A 22,029-nucleotide genomic window follows, 5' to 3' on the forward strand; every position below is an offset into this window, starting at 1 on the left:
TAAAGCACTGCTGCTAGCTCTACGGCCGCGTAGTCATCTCCAGAAGACACTTTATTTGTCATCGTTTGTAAGTAGCCTGTTTGGTCAGCGAGGCTCGCGGCACTAAAATAAACTTCAATAGATTAGAATTCCCCTTCGTCCTGAATGATGCAAGATGGTCCCGGGGTCGCTTTAAGTTAGAATATAAAGTAAGGTGGAAAATGTACGTCACAGGACATCGTTCTCCTAACATGTTGTAGAAGCCATCGCGTTTTACCAGCAGGGGAAAGTTTCCAGCCACTGGCAACCATTTTTATTTATTTTATTTATTTTATTTTACGATGTCTGTCAGCGGGTTTTATAGAGTTTGTATTACACTTGGAGGAAGTATAACTTCCACTGGGAAAAAATATGGGGGGGATAAATGGCTTCGAGACGAGAGGGTAAGGAACCCAAACAGGGTCTGTGAGCCATGACAGTGTATTCTCTGGCAACATGCGATAAGTTTGTTATCACACAAGTAACTATTATGAAGAAGGAGGAATTGTGTTGTGTATCGATGGTCTGGATGTATCTGTTATGGCTTCGAAAATAGCAGATTAGCATATATTCTTTAAACGTTTTATAAAATCTATGTAATTAACATCAATCAAGTAATCAGTATTACCTTGGAAACCTTTTTCTCACCCTTAAAGAGGATTTGTCGCTTTCCTTAAACTCTGTTCAGTCTATTAAATAAATAATAATAATAAAAAAAAATATATATATATATAGATAGATATATACCAGTATATATATGTACTAGGAACTGCCTTTATGTATACACAATGAGAGCAGCCATATTAACTCGCGATCTGCATGATTATTCCTCCCCATTGACTTATCTCCCTCTTATCTATAAGTTCCTGATTGTTGTTGATTGGTTTAGGCAGTCTCTGTAGAGGTGGGGAGATAACCCAAGGAAAGAGAATTAATTAGATGCATACATTTCCTCCTTTTGCCAAATATCTTACTTTCCTTTAGATAAAATAACTCCTTTCCCCACATAAATTTGTCGAACATCTCCTTGTCTTATCACTTGTATTTCTAACTCACTCATACTCAGTGAGTTCAGTACCTTCCAGGACCAGCACTGACCGAGCTGTGTTCTCCATCCCGGTTCCTGCCCTTGAGGTTCATCAAAGAACCACATCTCTTGTCCTAGTCCTATGTATTCACCAAATGTACGCAATGGGGTTTGGAGCCACACGGCGTTCTGCTGAATTGTTTTATTTTGTCTTTTAAATGTCACAATAGGTCATCTCGATGTCATCTGACGCTTTCATATCTGGTTCTTTATTTAACTGTGAAAATGTTAAACACCAAGTCTTATCTTCCTTCTTTGTTTTTTTTTGCCGAGTTTCCTGGACAGATCTCTGAGACAGGTCCCCATCACGGTACTCGGGGACTGGTGTGCGCTAGCTTAGCCGGGGGACAGATGTGGACAAACCACTGAATTTAAATCCATTGACAATACAGGAAACATTGTTTTTAACCTCCTGAATGTATCTTAATAGCTAAATATCACAGGCCGGCCGGCTCTGGTCAGGAACGTCCAGCTCAAAGTACTTAAACTGAGAAGCTCTACTCTCCATTCTTCTCCAATGACGTTAAACTGTTCTCTTCTCTAGCAGGTGGATCCATAGGCGTTGTTCCCTTAAGTAATTAGTAAGCGCTTGAGACACCCAGGTTTAACTTAAACTAAGGCAGACTTAAGTTAGGACATAACAAAGATATTTAGCGTGCATTATGCTTTCTGCTGGGTTTAGTCATAGCTGGGGGGTCAAGGTCCGGTGTTCGTTGGAGGCTCGTCTTCCGAACAAATCTCTTGGCACTTGAAACAAGTATAATAAATACAAGGATTTGTAGGTAGGAACCAGGAGGTCCTTAATCGGGTGGAAACATTCCCAATAATGGTCACCGTATCAACAAAAAGCGTGCGCGTTGGAGAGTCTAAGAGGCTTTAACTGTCCCTTGGTGGGAAAAGCCCCGCTTTAGAAAAGACTCAGACGCCCAATGTATCTACAGCCTCGATGAACTCTACCATAGTATTGTTACCGTACCGTGATACGTATAGTAATCTTTTTGTCTTAAGGAGCAGCAAGAAAGAAAAAAAAAAATAGCAACAAAGAGAAAAAAAAACAATATAATGGGGGAGGGGGAGTTTGTTTTTTGCAATTTATTTTTTGGCAGCAGTCAAAATTACAGTTGCTTTCCCTCCTAAGTGCTACAAAGTGGTTGCGTTGAATCGGATTCTAATGATACCAGGTGTGCAAATCGCTGAGCGCGGTGCGTGAACGGATTGTAAAAGCAGCCGTTCTTGCGGGGGTAACGGCGTTTCTCTGCAAGTGGAAGCGGTACGGTGCCGCCATGAGCTCCGTCGCGTCCCACTCGCTTTTTCTTTTTTTTGAAGATTTTTTTTTTTTATTTTTTTTTTTTAAGTAGGCACGGTATAAATATTTTTTTACTTTTTTTTGTTGCCTTTTTATCTCAAAGATTTTTTTTTTTTAACATATTTCATGTGAATAATCTTACTACAAGTTAGACCTTGTCGTTATTGCGAACCAATAAGGAAATACAAATTAAGCTATGAGCTTCAACTAAGGACTCCATTATACATGTAAAACTCAGGGTTATTTGGGGGAAAAAACTTTGTTGTACATCCATTTGGACTATGCTGCGGAATATGATGGTGCTGTATGAATAATAATAATAATAATAATAATAATAATTCATTAATAATACTAATAATAAATATGAAACCACAGAATACTATGAAGTATATCAACAGCTTGAATTTTTTGGGGTTAATCACTGGCATTACTATTTATCGTCGTATTTCTAATTTGCCGCGTTATTGAACTTTCCTGTTTGCAGGTTTGTTGCGTCGTCACCCTCTGTCGCCCGTGTCTTGCCATCTAGAGGGCATCACGTTCACAACATCGACTGAATTCTCACGAATCAATAACAATTCTTTCGGGAATGATCGGGGATGCTTCGTTTTCAGCATAAAACAAATAATTTATCGGCAAATAGCAAAGCGTGATTCGTAGCCGACGAAAGCTGATCAGCTGTATTAACCTCTGCCACTTCTGCTGTTCCATGTATCTACTACTGTCTCAGTCAAGTCATCGCTCCCCACTTCGCTTATCTCTCACCCTTGGTTCAGTATCTACTCAATTTAAATGCGATTTTCCCCAAAACAGTTACACTGATTGTGAAACAATAAATGAACTCTGCTAAGTTCTATATTGATCACTGATTGACTTTTAAAGCAGCAGTGCCACTTAAGATCACTGGAAGGCGTTGAATGAGAAATATCTCACCGTCGAGGTTTGTAAAGAGTTAAGCGTTATCGTGAAACCCGAAAGAAAGTTCTTTAAGATCCAAAGGGCGAGTCAGTCGAAGCGCACGTCTCTTCCTGGCAAAAGAAATTCAAAGTATAGGAAATTGTACTTATTTTAATAGGCTTTTTCACTTTGCATAGATTTTTCTGTTTGCTTCCAGCCGAATTCTTTGTAATTGAGGCTGCCCGAGGACAGATACTTAGCCGGCTCGGTACACTGAATTTAATTTGATTTTCCTACCCCCCCCCTGTCAGTGTTTAGCATCTAGTTTAGCTTGTAATGGGGCAGTTAACGTGGGGACGGATTATTTGCAAAAAGGATAAAAATCGGATTCAGGAAGTTTGGATTTCTTTCTTCTCCCGTCTCCCGTCAGAGATTAGGTAGCAGCATCTCCAATGTAAGGAAGTTTTACATTACTGAGAGGGTGGTAGATAAGTGGAACAGCCTCCCAACAGAACTGGTTAAGCCTAATACATTGAGGGAATTTAGACATATGGCTCCTTAATCTAAGACCAAGAGTGATTTTTGGAGTCTTTACATCATCTGGCATCGTATTCTAGGCTAAATACTTAAATATTAGTATTTATACATTTTGTGAAGATGGGGAATTTGATGAAATTGCCTGGAAATGTATCACATGATCCTCTTACTGAAAACGTTTTTTTCTACCCCAAAGCGTACTGTTTGGTCGTCGGATCTTCATGCGTTTTGTCACGATGTAGCCGATTCCTAACCCGCGTTGGCTCCTCACCGACGGATCGCTCGGGAAGCTCTTGAAAGGAGCGCGACCTTTTAGAGACGCTTTTTACCATCCTCTGTTACTTCAGTTTTCGCACTATTGATCCGCTCGTACGCGATTTCTCGGAATACGGGATTTCTGGGGCCGCGCGTTTCCCAGAGACGGAGACAAAGCTCACTTTTCTGCTCGTATACATTTCTGAAAAATAACGCAAGGAAAGGGATGAATTCTAGACCCCAACGTATAGAATTTCCTCTCTAAATCCATCTTACGGTTTCATACATGTCTGCGTCTACATGCGATTAAAGCCATACGTTGGATATGAAGTCGTATATTTAGTAGAACGACGGTTCTTTTCCTCCTGGACCGAATTAGCGCCCCAATGATTCTTGGCGATTGACCTAGTGGAACCTTGAAAATAACTCTTACCTGGGTCCAAGAGGTACCTGGAAGATATTCTACATAGCAGGAACATTCTATGGTCTAACTGCATGGCCACCGTCCACACGAGTGCAGCCGTACGTTAGTGAAATAGATACAAAGTTACCTGAAGTTTGCCCCCTAAACATCCTACCTTTATGGACCTTTATACCCCCTTTTCTCGTTGTTCTTTTGAACATCTAATATTTTTGTTTTTGCATAAATGGTAACGTTATGATTTATTGTTACGTTTCACGCAAGCACTCGCCTATCCATGATGCTCTGTTGTTTGAACGCCATGGAACGCGGCACCAATCGCGGCACGAATGACGCAGAGTGCGACGTAATGCCACAAATGGCGTCAAGACGTGTATTGTTCCAAAAATAGCGAAATGCGTCTGTGTTTGCGATATTACTGCGGGTTATTACCTGTAATGTCTGACTTCAGCTCAACCCAGTACCGACCATTACGGGGAAAAAACAACATGAACGGTTCTCGTTACTATGTATCAGAGAATAGCAGAGTGTGTGTGTGTGTGTGTGTGTGTGTGTGTGTGTGTGTGTGTGTGTGTGTGTGTGTGTGTGTGTGTGTGTGTGTGTGTGTGTGTGTGTGTGTGTGTGTGTGTGTGTGTGTGTGTGTGTGTGTGTGTGTGTGTGTGTGTGTGTGTGTGTGTGTGTGTGTGTGTGTGTGTGTGTATAAATATATATATATGGACCTTGGCTTTGCTGTAGATGTAGTCACTTTGATCAGGCACATAGGTAAAGGCTATAAGTATTTTCTTATAATATGGAAATAAACTAAAAGTGAAAGTTATTTCCAAATAATCAACGTCAGCAACCATCAAACACATGAATACTGTTCTTACGGACGAATGAAGTGTTCCCGTATACGAGGCATTTAAATATCCTCCATTTTTTATCATGAAACTTTGTTTCATTTTGTAAGCCGGTTTCCCCAGAATTCCACGGGGTCCGTTAGGCTTCTTAAGTTACAGAAAATTATAAAGTTTTGTTTTTTTTCCAAGGAAGCCAGATTCTGCAGATTATAAACTTGCTGGTTTGAGCATATTGCGGAAAATCTGGAGAAGCAAAGAAAAAAGTTTCCCGGAGTTCTAGGAAGTCTTCTGCCCTAACCTCGGCGCGCTCTCCGTCCGTAGGCAGGGTTCTGATGTTACACGGGGGCTTTTAAATGCGGCTGCTGGAACGCTGACTGGGCTGATCATTGAGAGAAGCCACGGGTCCCGCATGTCTCGCTACGACTGACTATCCTGGGCTGAGGAGTCCGCATCTCGCTGTTTTAGTTTAACTTCCTTTAAACCTGATGCATTATGGCAGTATTCAGAAAATTAAAGATGCAGTCCCGACGTTAAACGGACATCGTAGTCCTACTAGCTCAGGATCCTTCTACTCAATGGGCCGGTTAAAAGTGAAATCATGCCGGCATATGATGTCATACTCCAATGCCCAGTAGAAAAGACAGGGCTTTGCTGAGTTAGGCCTAAGGCAACGTCGAAGGTACATTTAGAGAGTAGAATGTCCCTTTAAAGCCATGACGGATGTGCTGTGCGTATCGTGGAACCCCAGGGCATCAATGACCCAAAATTACTTTTTTTCGTTAGAATAAGACTGGCATATGCTGTTTTATTATATATATAATATTTATTATAATATTATATCATTATGTCTTATATCATGATACGCTTTAAATATACATTGGCCGTCACCCAGGAGTGGCCCTGTTAGGCTTCGCTCTATGTGTGTCCCGCTTACCCCGGAGACATTTAACACTGACTGGATCGGATTTGTTACAATGAAAGGTTTTTGACCCAAGATACCCCTAGAAAGTGCCGTAACCCGAAGTCTGGTCTCATTAAAGACGCCCTGGCAGTAATAGCCAACATTTGGTCATTTATTAGCCTTTTTCCCTCAAGGTTCCGTGTTCTCTCTTCTCTCTCTCTCTCTCTCTCGCTCTTCTCTCTATCTCACTCTCTCTCTCTTCTCTCTCTCTCTCGCGCTCTTCTCTCTCTCTCTATCGCTCTTCTCTCTCTCTCTCTATCGCTCTTCTCTCTCTCTCTCTATCGCTCTTCTCTCTCTCTCTCTCTCTCACTCTCTCTCTTCTCTCTCTCACACACTCTCTCTCTCTCTCGCTCTTCTCTCTCTCTCTCTCTCCTCTCTCTCTCACTCCCTCTCTCTCTCTCACTCTCTCTCTCACTCTCTCTCTCTCTCACTCTCTCTCTCTCTCTCTCTCTCACTCTCTCTGTCTCTCGCTCTTCTCTCTCTCTCTCTTCTCTCTCTCTCTATCTCTTCTCTCTCTCTCTCTCGCGCTCTTCTCTCTCTCTCTCTCTCGCGCTCTTCTCTCTCTCTCTCTCTCTCTCTCTTTCTCTCTCTCGCTCTCTCTTCTCTCTCTCGCTGTATATATGGTCTTCGTTATAAGTAACGTAACGAAATAACCTACATGTGTGGACGCTGTCCAGAGTTTCATTATCCACTAATATAGAAATCATTTTTTATATATATTCCTGAAGATTAAGAACCGGCGGTTCAGCGAAAGTGTTTCCACGGCCAGTAATATAGTATATTACCCAAAGAAAATAACATTTTGCAAGGTTTAAGTCCATAAAATAGCCTTTTGGTGTAGCTGACAAAGGCATTATTTCACTTTGATGTAATTTACAGCAGCTTTTGGCTCAAAGAGGGGCCGTTAATCAGTTTGTGGAGTGAATGCCGGAGGATGGATTGGGAAGCTGGCGCCCGCCGTGGCGCAGTCTTCTGTGCCCTCGTTCATTAGGTTTCCAGCTGGGGCGATGCTATACGTTTGAACTCTGAGTACAGCACATGACCGAGAGACTCTCCTCCGGGGCCGGGGCATGAATAATAATCATTATGTAGCACTCAAACTGCAGGACCCATGCTGGGTGCAGACGCAGGGGTGGGGGGTAACGTTATATAGATGGGGAAACTTCCTAATCTGCTTCCTTAAAGCATCACCCCTGATGTTCTATTGTAATATTTTAAACGGAAACGCCATTTTGCATTAGTATCAGATTAAAAATACATTTTCAAAAACTATGGTGATGTTTTCTTCTTTGAAATACTTAAAGTTTTTGCATAATATAATGTTTTCAGGCAGCAGAATATTAGCCATCTGTATCCTCGTTCTACCAGACAAACTCCCCAACTCCTTATCATACTGCCTGCGGGAAACAATAGAATGACTCAGTCTTAATCGTCCGTCCTGACATTCTACCTAATGAAAGTTTATAGAGGAACGGACTTCATTAGTATTGCCATAAAGCATCAGCTCAGTGTGGTGTGGAACAGGGAAAGTCACCCAAAATATCACATGACTGACAACAATGGCGGTCTGCAGATGAAGGGAATTTATTGGAACAAAACGAGATAAAACCAAGTTTTAATCCTGAACGACATTATGGTATACAGCACTGGGGGGTCATATTACTGTATACAGCACTGGGGGTTATATTACTGTATACAGTGCTGGGGATTATTACTGTATACAGCACTGGGGGTTATATTACTGTATACAGTGCTGGGGATTATTACTGTATACAGCACTGGGGGTTATATTACTGTATACAGCGCTGGGGGTTATATTACTGTATACAGCGCTGGGGGTTATATTACTGTATACAGCACTGGGGGGGTTATATTACTGTATACAGCACTGGGGGGTCATATTACTGTATACAGCACTGGGGGGGGGGGTTATATTACTGTATACAGCACTGGGGGGTTATATTACTGTATACAGCACTGGGGGGTCATATTACTGTATACAGCACTGGGGGGGTTATATTACTGTATACAGTGCTGGGGGTTATATTACTGTATACAGCACTGGGGTTATATTACTGTATACAGTGCCGGGGGTTATATTACTGTATACAGCACCGGGGGTTATATTACTGTATACAGTGCTGGGGGTTATATTACTGTATACAGCGCTGGGGGGTTATTACTGTATACAGCGCTGGGGGTTATATTACTGCATACAGCGCTGGGGGTTATATTACTGTATACAGCACTGGAGGGGTTATATTACTGTATACAGCACTGGGGGGGTTATATTACTGTATACAGCACTGGGGGGTTATATTACTTTATACAGTGCTGGGGGTTGTTACTGTATACAGCGCTGGGGGGTTATTATTACTGTATACAGCGCTGCGGGTTATTATTGTATACAGCGCTGGGGGTTATATTACTGTATACAGCACTGGGGGGTTATATTACTTTATACAGTGCTGGGGGTTGTTACTGTATACAGCGCTGGGGGGTTATTATTACTGTATACAGCGCTGCGGGTTATTATTGTATACAGCGCTGGGGTTGTTATTGTATACAGCGCTGGGGGTTATTTTTGTATAAAGCACTGGTGATGCGACTGCATTGTAAAGGTGAGTGGGAGATGCTGTCGGGCATTTACTTGGTTTGCCCCATGGCCATTTATACTAAAATCATAGCTGAAGATCCATATGATCCCTGACTATAGGTTTGTCTAGGTTAATATAATTGCAGTAAGGCTGTAACTGGACAAAAAATAGAATAACCCACCGGCGAGGGGCAGAGAATGTGACTCTGTGACATATTCCAGGGGTGAGAGTGGCTCTTAAAACATAATTCCCTTGTTTTTTGCCCCCTGGTATCATCGCCTTTGTTTGATGACTTCTGTCTCTTTGCTTTTCGGCTGTGCCTCCTGATGAGACAAATGTAACATGTTTGGGAAATTAGACCAGAGAGACTCTCATTTAACCGGGTGAATGAATTAACAGAGCTGGCACGAATCTCAGAGGCGTAAGCTTTCCCTTAATTCAGGATCACACTTTTGGATTAACCTTTCCAGTATCAGCTGAGAGAGGAACGTACATGTCCTCTGCCATTGAAGGGTTAGCGGACTCCTCAATGTTTGAGGTCATGTGAGTGCATGATAATGGGTGAAAGGACTGGGATAATGGGTAAAAGGTCTTTTTGGCTAAGCCATTACCGTAGGGTGAGCTGCTCCAGAATAAACGCAGAAAATGGTGACCCTGGATTTTTAAACCACGTGGCAGTGCAAATTGTATATCGCGGGAGGCCTTTCGTTAACTTGACTGTACACAAAAAGTAACAATTTCAAAATAGAAAGTCGCAAATTGAGAATCCAAAAAAAATGAATTTTGCCCTTTAATTTTCTTTGTATGACAAACGGCATCTTTATATATCTCTCCCCTTTGTAGGCCACTTTCTTAGCCAAACAGAATTAGCGCTGAAAGCAGCGGTAATAGGTTTGCGAGAACATCGTGTTACAGCCATTGGCTATTAGGACGAGCGTCCCGTGCCGAGTCCACAGTGCGGCCGTTTGCCAAACCCTCCTATCATTACCGCTGCCTCTTTAAAATCACATCTGGAAAACGAGATTTCCTTATTAGACTAATTCCAGGAGATAAGTGGCGCGTTTGCATTATGTCTTCTTGTCTCCAGGGCTCTTATCTCCTTGGGGTTATACAAAAAAATCGAGATAACAAGCCTTGCCGTGCAGCTCAGAGGCCGAGAACCTACAAAATCCATATCTAATGTCTGTCTATTTATCTCTGCTCGGCTTCTGCTAATAATTTGTCTTTTCCCTGTTTCACTATTATATCCTCTGTTATACCCCCTCTTACTGCCCCAGTATCACTATTATACCCTCTGCCTCTGTTATACCCCCTCTTACTGCCCCAGTATCGCTATTATACCCTCTGCCTCTACTATACCTCCTCTTACTGCCCCTGTATCACTATTATACCCTCTGCCTCTACTATACCCCCTCTTACTGCCCCTGTATCACTATTATACCCTCTGCCTCTACTATACCTCCTCTTACTGCCCCTGTATCACTAGTATACCCTCTGCCTCTACTATACCTCCTCTTACTGCCCCTGTATCACTAGTATACCCTCTGCCTCTACTATACCTCCTCTTACTGCCCCTGTATCACTATTATACCCTCTGCCTCTGTTATACCCCCTCTTACTGCCCCTGTATCACTATTATACCCTCTGCCTCTGTTATACCTCCCCTAACTGCCCCTTGTATGACTATTATTCCCTCTTTCAGTGCTGCCCCCTCCGCCATTATCCTTTGTGTCATTGTATTGTCGTTTATATATACAGTTATTTTATGGTTTATGTTTTGACACGCACCTTCCGTTTTGTCTCCCCAGGAGTGAGTCTGCGCACAAAACTCTGGATGCATTAACTACTTAACGTCAGACCTGGAGAGGACTCCGCTTTGAAACATGGTGCCTTACTCACGCCTGCCCCTGCTCATTGTGCCAGTACTGGTGCTTTGCTGCTCTATCAGCCTGACGCAAGCAGACAGTAAGTACCCAGACGCCTTCTCCTTGCCAGTTTCTATTGGTTTCTGTTTTGCGTAGGGTAAATCTCCAATTAGGAAGTATTTAGTTGAAGGTGATACATTTCCTTTGGTTGGCATAAAATTTAGAGCCCCATAAAGGTTCGGAGGTGACTCTACATCTTATCTACCCTTCCCTGATAAAATATGTCAACTTCAACTAAGGACTCCATCTTCTCTTAGACCAATACCCTTATCTCTGTTGAATTACACATCACATCTTCCTTGACTGAAAACAATGTAACATTCTGTAGGAAATTGCTACATGTTTTATAGAGTCATACAATATGCTCTCAAACCATGCACTACACGTCCTATAACTCATTGCCGAAACATGCTTCATTAGTGTGAGCGCTTGCTAATGGCAGATATAGTCTGATGTTAGTGGATTGAATGGATCTAGACTTTTTTGCATTGGTCCGTCATCGACATTTCCCAGCTGGCCTTTGGCTCAGGGCCCAATTGGTCACGAGGACATCATTTCTTTTGTCCGGATCCGTTTCTGTATTGTGTTGCTGGAAAGGATCGGTCTGCCGTGCGGAGCCTACAGCACATTACTCGGCTTTATCTTAGCTATATATATTCTGAAGGATTTCCCATCCATTGAGACCTGTGAAAGCGTTCAGACCTGTCATATTTCACGGGACATGATTGCACCCGGCCGCATATTTATTCTACCTAATAACCTATTTCATCTCCATTGTAGAACATTTACGACACCTCCTTGATATTGGGATCTAACTCAAGGTTCTAAAGCTAAAGGCCGCATGCTATTTGAGATAAGAGCTATCTCTTATCAGTTAACAAGACCCATATTTGCCCATTCTGTCTCCAAATTTATTTAGATCATCCGCTCTGAAAAACATAGCCTCGGTTTGACCCTAATTTCCCCCGAACCTTTTTCTTTCACGAGATATTTTGAATGAAGGCGGTAGGCCTCTTGTTTGGGATAAATTCTAAGTGTCGCACCAGTAACTCAGCGTTCTGTGTGACAAATGCCCAGTATGTAAAAATGACTTCTTTATCTGGGATGGCATTATTGAATTGTTAAACTAAAACCCATTTTAGCTTTATTTCATGGAACGCGTTGGCCCTTTTGTTCTGAGATTGTAATATCCTGGCTCGGGTAATTCTCTGTACGGCGTAATTATTTCACATTGTTCCGAGGTTCTGCAGGCATCCTCTTTATTGTTTAATGCTTCCCTTGAATTAAATCTGCTTTCTCTCATCCATAAGTACTGCTGGAGGGGGGGGAGAAGACAAGAGAGGTCTTATTATGCGAAATGTCTCTCTGTTGGATGATACCCAGGACCGGTGGCTCTTTAGGGAACTGAATCTTGGCATGTGCGAGGGGCAAAGCGCAAGCCTTCGTTATGTGTCTAGGAGAGGATAGATCAGCTGCTGCTGTGTCAGTGTGAAGCGGGATCCTCAAGGAAAAATTCTGTGGATTCAGACAGTCTTCCAGGATTCTTCTAGTCTTTAACACTTCCATGCATGTATGGTTTGCAAATGAAAACAGTGCTCGCCCTCCTGGTTCAGAGATGTGATTTAAGTTAAAATGCCCAACGTGTTGTGCTTTAAGCTCAACGGTGAAGATGGTTATGGATGGCACCACGTCCCCAATTTCCCCATGCTCCCGGGATGGATACGTTGCCCCTTTCTTCCCTCACTGGTAAGGGCCAGATCCCCATCAGAAGAGATGAACGGCCAAAGTGTCCAAAGTGATGTGGAGCCTAAAGGTCAATCCATATTCCCCACCAAAAAGCCATGTGCATGGACCAGCTCCACTGGGGCATTTCCAATGCATGCACGTTTGGTCCAATGAATATTGGCAGATTTCTTAACCCCTTAAGGACAATGGGCGGTCCCTAAACCCATTGAAAACAATGCATTTTTAGCCTACATGTACAGGCTTTATCATTAAGGGGTTAAAAGCCCCAATCATACCTTGCATTGTGTGATGCTGTTCCAGTACCTACAGACTGACCATCTCTCCTCTATGCTGTGGAGAGACCGTATGCTTCCTGGAGAGCTTGAAAACCCCTCTGTGTCTTTTATTGAAGTCAGACCTGACGCTGAGACATTGTGCGGGGCTCGTTTTGAGAACATTGAAATAATGAGACAAACACGCCGCCAGCGGTTATCAGCAAATGTATAAAACACAAACAAAATGAGTTTAACCTCCTGGCCTCTCCGTGACACCTCTTTACCCAGTTTTATATGCAAATGAATTACTTTCTGATGCAGACCTTAATTTGCATGCAAGATCGGGTTGATGACAGCTATGATTTGAATACAGCTGGCGGCAAAGGTTCCTTAGACCATTTCAGTATGGACACCTGGAAGTATTTACATCGTTTTGCAAGTATAGATGTTACATACAGCAACGATAGATGACGAGTTTTAAAAAGGCAAAGCCAAACATAAGCGGGCAGCTTATAACTCCCCATCTGTTACCTTGGGCTCTGCCCTAGATTTGACCCTAAAGAAGCACCCGCCTCCCCTTTACTGCCCCTTCTATAGCCATCAATCTCACTGTGGATCACTGGGTTATGAAGTCATATCCCATCACTTTTAAAGTAGTCTATGGATACTGTAAGGGCTGTGTAAATGGGACAATCAGAGATATCACAGATCCCCCTGTAACTGCCCCAGTGAGCAGAGGCACATCAGGAGAAGATCTACCCCTCAGATTTGTGGTGGGGTGACTACTGCCTAGACTTAGCTACTACAAGACTATATCACTCATCCCACTCTGTTATTTCTAAAGGAGTAGTAGACGAGTCTCATTAAGGACGAAACAGCTGTCCATGAGCGATGATCTTGCTACTGCACCTCTTACCCGAGTTTTGTCTAAAGGCTTCCTGTACAGCGGGCAATTACTTTCAAGGGATCCATGTATAAAGTGGATATAGAGACAAAGGTGATCATTGTTGACCTTATTTGCATGCGCCTTCCCAGAATCCCTTGTGGTTGTGGCAGCACCAGGAGATTTCTGAGGGAAAAACAGGCCTTCTGACTTGTCTGGTGTCTGTAGATGAGTGTTTAATAATACTTCTACTACCCACTTAAATTTTAGTGGAAGGTTTTTCCATCATCTTTACTCACCATAACTTATGTAACGTTATTTCTAAAGAAACATTTCATCTCACCTCTTTACCTATGCGTTTCTCCATCATACATAGTCTAAATATTTTGCTGGCTGGATCTCGTCTGCTGTTGCTGCAGCTGATGGTTTAATGTAGGAGCCACATGGCCAGCTGCTGGCTGAGAATTTTGGGAGTGGCACCCAGTAACATAGAGTTTTGATACATTTGCGGTACTGTGTCACTTTAGATACCAAAGTCCTCCTTGCCCACAGAATGCACGGTTATTCATTTCTCCGGCTGTCTATAAAACAGAAACTGTAACATTTTCCAGGTGACCTGTCGGTTTATCTGTCGAGGAGACTGTAATTCCATTAAATCTCCACTCAGCTGATTCACTGCGATTGTTTTACACACTTTCTCCGGGTCACTCATTTTGCCTTTTTAGTTTTTTTTGTGCATGCGCTTCCAGTCAGTCGCTGTACAAAGGGACCCTTTGTATTTTTTTTGGAGATTTTCATTTCTTCTTTAGGTTGATGGCACAGAAGAAGTCTGTGTTCCGCACCTCCTCCCACCCCGGAGATTACCTGCTTTAAAAATGAATGTTCTTTCATCTTTGGTTCTCAGAGAAGCGAGGAACTGAAGAAGTCTGTATCTGAGCGAGAGGTGGAGCACACGCAACTATTTGTTTTAAATTGGATTCTCTGTTGGGTTCTCTGCACAGACTTTCCATTACATGTTCCGGGGCTTGATAGCCTTTGGCAAGGGTGAGCGAATAAGTGAAGCTTAGTCGTCACTTTGCCCATCTCTTATCCTGTGCTTCTCGATAACAGGTCTTATATGATTCAAACAGGTTACTCAAAAACAATATGTATATGATTCTAATGAAAGTTCTGTGTGTTCTCCAGCCGTAGTCCCTTTCCTTAATAGAGGTCCGGCGGAATGTTCTATTAAACTAAATGTATCAACCGTCACAGCAAGAACACAAACATTTGGTTACTAGGTATCAACCTAATTGTTCAACCTGCTGAGTTTGAATCTACTGTCACGGAATTCCGAAATGATCTATTGGTTTCTATCTTTTTCACTGTTCATCAAGGAGTCTGGATAATTCCCATTGCCAGAGGAGTTTGTCACTTTAGAGGGAACACCAAGTTCAAGAACAACACGTATGTTCCATACGATGTTAGATGTTAATAGTAGGGTTGAGATCAGTGGAGGGAGGAGAGACACTGGGATCAAAAAGAGGGACTGTTCCTTCTAAACGGGGACACTTGGGAAGTATACCTAAGACTTTTGAGAGAAGCATGGCGAGAGACCCATTAGCGTTCCCTTTTTCGAGATATTCTCTGCACAGCCATGCAATCACAGAAAAGTGCTACAATTTATGGATATATGCAATTTTGTCTCCAACAAAAGCGGTTAAAGATAAGAAAATCATCCGAGACAATAGAAAGCACAGACTCTGCTGGCTGATTTCAGTAAAACTTTCTTATCGCTTTACAAACTATAACCTTTCACCAGCTTAAAAAGTTTTCAGACAATGAATTTGTGAGCGTAATATAGTTTTCCTCTTTCTCAGGCAGTTCACGGAAAAGTAGGTTGAACTTATTCTAATGGAAAAGATACTCGAGGACCAACATATTTTGGGTCCATGGTTCCCCATCCAATAATCAGCCTGCGTTTTTAGTAGTTGGAAGCCTTGGTTTGAACATGGAGAGAACTTCCAGGGTAGACAAAAGATTGGTCCAAAGTTTGATGTATTGGCTTTTTAAATTATAGACTTATGACATGATTGACGTTTCGAGGCATGACGTATTGTAGTTGTTGTTACTAGCAGATGACAGGGCATATTCACAAAGACATTGTCGACTTAAATTTAAGTCCTGTTCAGACAAGTGTGGGATCATTACTGGTACCTGAAGCGTTTGCAAAGTGGTTCCTGTCCAGATATGTTTTACGAAACGTTGTGATCTGAATTAATTCCCAGTTTCTTCCCAGAGGTGGGTTCAACAAACTGGTAGGTCCATCGCTCCCATCTCATATCGGTTTAGAAACAATAAACCAGCATGGATTTGGGATTTGTAGGGCTTTAAGAATGCTTATCATACTTACCTACTGTGGAATTTTGAATTGGGATCTCCTTAAGGCTAACTAGTTATTCTGAAGATCTGTTGACCTGAAGGTGAACGAGAGGCGTCAGCCGACTCTCAGACCAGTATTTAAACCAGGCACAAAACTGGATGAACCTGTTTGAGGAGGAACGTGTTGCTTCACGCTGTGGATACTCCGTGGGTGCAGTTAGCTATTAACTCATTTTTTACTGCTTGGCTGAACAAAAGAAATTGGAAAAATACAGATGTCCGACGGTGCGGCGGCGTCCTCAGGTGACACCTGGTATATATTGGAAGATGGATAATGTCCGATTGAAGACCTCAAGGCTTTGGTTGGGTTGGGGGAGGCTCGCGTTCCTTCAGAAAGCATTGTCTTTTTGAATTTTTTGTGACATAAGAGATGTACCAGTTTTGTTTATGTTATTGCTGTGCCATGCAGACTGTATCCATGTGGACCTCACGTGAGCATTTAGACAGAAGAAATGTCCATGAGCGTAGCTGGGAACTCTGCCGGTCAGACCTGGAGTCTCCAGGTGAAGTTGTGCTTCTCTGAATCTCCGGGTCACTTTCTTCTTTCTTCAGGCAGGGGAGCGGTGTTTGGTAATGCCCGCTCCCTGTCCAAATTCTGTCTACTCCTCCGGAAGATAAAGAGCGGCGGGTGGTCGACCTGTGGGATTTCCCAGGTATGGCCATAAGCATTGCTAGGCGATACCACCCATTCTTGTAGACCTGATCCCAAACATTAGGAAAATGCCCTCTGCATGTGCGAAGCAACTCCAGCAATTCCAGCCGGGGTACCTGGTAATAAAGTAATTGCCACCCCCATCACCCTTGCCAACCCTTTCAGCACAACAATTCCCATCATCACCCTTAGGCTGGCTTAGAGTGATAGGGTTTTAAATCACAGACATAGCACCGGGAAGCTGCGCCGTTGTCTTTTGAGTAGATAAAAGCATTTATTTTCCAGAGACAGGAACAGATGAAAACACGAAGAAGACTTCAATCAGCCTGCCAAGGGAACACGATATTGTAAGCCAAGGCTGCGTGTGGATGTCAGAGGCCTTGGTAAAAATTGGCATTTCTCGTTATACTGCAATCTTTGAAAAAAAAGCCACATTTAACCCCGTGGGTTCCAGATGGACAGACAATTTCGTGCTCCAGCTTACAGAATTTTGATTGCTTTGCCGTTGTCTTTCATGTTTTAGAGTGATGGGAAACTTGCAACATTTATACGGAGTCCGATTTCTTTGGGACGGAATGTGGAAAAGCGGCAAGTTTTTGGCAGGGCCGGAAACACGCAAAAAGACCGTGTAACGCCAAACCATAGTGTCATGCTTCCATCTTTAATAGAACTTAAAAAAGGGAAAATTGAATTGATTTTTTTATCTTCTTCTTATTATTTTTTATTTATATAAAATAATTAAATAATTAATATAATAATAATAATAAATATAATAATAAGTCATATAATTAAACTAAATGTAACGTTCTTGAGCTGGGCAAGCAGCAGTTCCCATGGTTTCCATATTAGAGAAAACATTACAAAATAAAGCACCGTTACACTTAATTCATTGAAAGAATGTCTCGGGCCGATCCGCCGAGGATGAAAGCAGCAGAACAATAAGTTGTGTGTTTTTTTTCTCTTTAATTAGAATATAACATGACCCATCTGCCGCTCTCTGTTGTCGTATGGAAATCTTTCGCGTTAGCGGCTCTGTACGAGCGCCGAATGACACCGTCAGACTCGGTGACCTTTTTACATTTTCCGAGAGTCCCTGTCTCCCTTGCAAGTCGGTGAGACGCCGGGATTAAGATGCGCAGAATTTTAATGGCTGTTGTGATATTTTGCGAGCCCCGGCTGGATACCTCTGTTTGATTTGTTCCCTAATGTTCCAGTCGACACCCAGACAATGCCAGCGTGAGGAAGGGGCTCTTTTCTTTCCCCCGAACGCACTGTAAACCTTGTTGTTGTTGATTTTTTTTTTCTATACGCCAGCAATTAAAAGAGGTTGTCCTCTTTTTTTTATTTTCCCGGCCGAACGCTTGCTAACATGTTAGACGGTGATAATAGCGCAGGTGGAGGCTGCATCTGGGTGTCAGACGCTGCGGCTGACGGAACGCATGGAAGGATTGTAAATGAGAACGGAATTAGGAGACAGTGAAGCAGGGTTATTGATCTTTAAAGCAGATTGAGATGTTGCAATACCAGAGATAAAGCGACCGGAAACCAGAATAAAGCTGCGTCTGATTACTCTTAGGTAATACACTTCCTGAAGTGCCCATCAGCCTGTTCAATAACTCCCAGGAACCCTAGCCAGCTTCAGACGAAGGTGGTTGGGGTTGTAGTCTAGCGGCAGCTGGAGGCATCTACCTGAGCTGACTTGATCAGGATGAGAATCCAAGAGGCAGCTCCCCTGCAATTAGGCCAATTCAGCTCCCATGAGTGAAATGGAAAGAGTGTGCCTACAGGTGGCTGAGATTCCTTGGAGTTGTAGTTCCGTACTAGTAAGTCAACTTATAAGGTACCTCCGTAAGTAACCCCCTTACCTTCTGCAATACACAAGCCCTCGTTTGGGAGATTGTAGGGAGTAGGGAGATGTGAGATTTTTTACCTACGCTAAATCTCTCTTGATTCACAGCCAGAGGATTCTAGGAGTTGTAGTTTTGCCACTCTACCTCCAGGAGGAGTAACTGCGGGCGGCTGATCTTTCTTACCTGATCCTCTAAACATAAGAAAGGTATCCCTGGAATGACAGTCAGGAATTTTAATATTTGGGGTTAAATTAAACTGGTCATTTATTGCCATTAGGTTCCTCCAGCTACACGTTCTTCATATAGGATCTGTGGGCTCCCTGCTTTAAATACCTGGAGTAATGCAGAGATCCTAAAGAAGGCTTGTATTATCTGAGTGGTGTAAAGTACAAGGGGAAAAAGCCTACTTTTCACTCTTGGGTAGGAAACATCAATACTTTGCTGGCTAGAAGTGCCTTTAATTTGCATTATGGAGTTACAGAAAAACTATTTTTTTTTTTAAATTAACATTTTTTTAGAGGTTGGAGAATTCCTTTCAGGCTACCTTCTATGGAACTCTATTCTGCTGGGATTTTGGAACCCAGCCTATATCTTAATTTTGACACCAGTAAAAAAAAAAGAAAAAAAAAAAAAAAAAACATTAGTTACAAACATTTAAAGAACTATAAAATTGTATTCAGAAAAACATAATTCAGAACTGCTGATAAAGCATCAGAAAAACAAAAAAAAAAAGCAATGTAGGCCAATGGAAACGCACTAATCTTTCACAAGAGCCTATAAGGAATTATATAAAACTATGATTTAAATAAATGTGATGAATTATTCTTTAGCCGTAATTTTGTGTTGGATTAAAGCGCTGCTGTAGATTCTATATACAGTAACAGCTTAAATGATTTAGCATTTTAATGTGTTTCACAATAAAATGTCATAAATCATCACAGGCTCATATATAAATTATTAGGCATACATTTGCATTCATTTGCTCCGAAGCGGCTTCATGGCAGAAATTCGTGTAGGTGGGTCAGTTAGATGTTCTTGCATAGATGAAACGGTCACCTTCTGTTGTAGAAATTCTACTAATTCTAAGACTACTTTACCAAAACGATGTTATTTTAATAGATATTTTTATTTAACAAAAAGATCACAGATTGTATGTAGGGTAGTAGATATGGAAATATCAATGAGAAGAGAGGTTTCTCTTGTTGATGGACGGGTTAAATTGGTGAGTTGAATGAGGATCAGCAGCCTCAAATCTGAGCATTAGCTGAGGAGGGACAAAGACCAGGAGTGAAACATATAATTGTTGGGGTGGGTCCCACCTGGTGGAGAAGACATAGGTCAGATGTCTGGGACATGGGATCTATCCCACCGGGTGGAGAAGACATAGGTCAGATGTCTAGGACACAGGATCCATCCCACCTGGTGGAGAAGACATAGGTCAGTTGTCTAGGACACAGGATCCATCAATCCCACCGGGTGGAGAAGACATAGGTCAGATGTCTAGGACACAGGATCCATCCCACCGGGTGGAGAAGACATAGGTCAGATGTCTGGGAGACAGGATCCATCCCACCGGGTGGAGAAGACATAGGTCAGATGTCTGGGACACGGGATCTATCCCACCGGGTGGAGAAGACATAGGTCAGATGTCTGGGACATGGGATCTGTCCCACCTGGTGGAGAAGACATAGGTCAGATGTCTAGGACACAGGATCCATCCATCCCACCTGGTGGAGAAGACATAGGTCAGATGTCTAGGACACAGGATCCATCCTACCGGTGGAGAAGATATAGGTGAGATGTCTGGGAGACAGGATCTTGCCAAACATATAATTCTAGGGTGTAAATAATGCCAGCGGTTCAGACTGATCAGAGTCCGTAGAGTCAGCACTGTGGAATATGATAGCACTATATAAATCATTAAACGATAATAATAGACTTTGCTGGGAGGTCCAATGAATCTTCTAGACAAATTGTTATGTCCTGTTTACCCATTATATAGTGCTGTGGGGTATGATGGTACTATATAAATCAATAATTAATATTAATAATGGAAGGAACTTGATTCATGAACACAACCGTGAGCTTATGAAGATACCCCGAAACCACCTAGTTTCCAAGCAGTGATTCTCAATATGGGGTCAAGATATAGGGTGCCACCATATGAGTTACCAAAGTTTAAATGGGGATGTAAAGTGATAAATCAAATGAGAGACTGGATATGGGGCTGAACAAAGTGCTAGAGGAACAACTACCCTGGGTGTAGGGGGGGCCCAAATCACAGGCTCGCAGGAGGCTTATTAGATCTTGGGACATGGAGCTTTAGGTGGGCACAACTACTACAGCTTCAAGGGCTAGTTTACCAGGGATTGTAAAACGTATTCCCATTCCCTTTACTGGGATAGATGAGGAAGAAAAAGAGTTACCATGGTGCCCATTTCCCATCGCTTCTACCACTTCCTCAAGAGTTCCTTGTTACGCCTAATTGACGAACATCTTGTATCTGAGCGAGTTCTCCTCAAAATAAATACAAGTAAACACAGGACTCATTTGCAACAAGGTAACGCATATCTATGGGTAAAGACCACATCTTCCCTTAAAAAGCAGTACATCTCCAGAAACCCTTAATGAGCCGAAATGATGAAAGACCTCAAGAGCCTCACTGGGTTGTTTAAAGCGAAGAAAGCTGCACTCGCTAATGGTAGACTTGCATCTCCCGCTCGCACTCGTAGCAGACTAGCGTTAAGTAACCAATTACTTGCTTGTTGTTGTCCTTCAACAGCAGGTCCAAACACTGATGTTATTAGTCTTATCCAGCTCCTAAGCAAAGCGGCAAATGTATCGCTTAATTATTCATGGCAGGTATATTATTGCCGGAAATTAAGGCATCAACGGAACGGACAGAAACCGCTCTGAATGGGGCGATACCGGAGACAAAGAGAGGAGCTGCCCCCGGTGGGGGGAACAGCGGCAGGCATTCTTATGTATACGCAAGGAGGAAAAGGATCAAGCTTCTCGAGGCTCCTCATAGTATCATTAACTGGGGAGTATTTACAGGTTGCTTTTAAAAATCTGTAAAAATGGTGGAAACTGTTAAAAATATCATTGGGGGTTTTTACAGTAAAGAATACGAGGCTCTCCCTAGGCTTCCCTCCCTCTCTTTCATCCAAACCCGTCCCAGTGGTTTCCGCTCCCCATCAGCTAAAGCCGTATCAATAAAGCCGTTGCAGATTCTTCAGCTTTTTATTTTTTCCTTTTGATCTGGGTTTTATTTGTGGGGATTAAGCAAAGCTATATTAAAAAGTTTTAAGTGTGAGACAAAGCCACCGCGCTCCGGGGAGCTGCACATTTAAGAGAGGCACGGGAACCCATCCTTGTCC

General features: G+C 42.5%; 1 protein-coding gene across 6 annotated transcripts in view; it reads left to right on the top strand.

Annotated features, from left to right (window-relative positions):
- The window catches only part of PTPRF (protein tyrosine phosphatase receptor type F), a 152,551-nt gene that overhangs the window by 18,807 nt on the left and 111,715 nt on the right, over positions 1–22,029 (top strand). For all 6 annotated transcript variants that reach the window (XM_053470075.1, XM_053470078.1, XM_053470077.1 and 3 more), the window contains exon 2: positions 10,727–10,883. In XM_053470075.1, coding sequence (XP_053326050.1) covers positions 10,802–10,883 — 82 coding nt within the window. In that variant the 5' untranslated portion in view covers positions 10,727–10,801. The remainder of the gene's footprint in view (positions 1–10,726; positions 10,884–22,029) is intronic.

Source organism: Spea bombifrons, chromosome 6, assembly GCF_027358695.1.
Source record: "Spea bombifrons isolate aSpeBom1 chromosome 6, aSpeBom1.2.pri, whole genome shotgun sequence".
NCBI classification, from domain to species: domain Eukaryota; kingdom Metazoa; phylum Chordata; class Amphibia; order Anura; family Pelobatidae; genus Spea; species Spea bombifrons.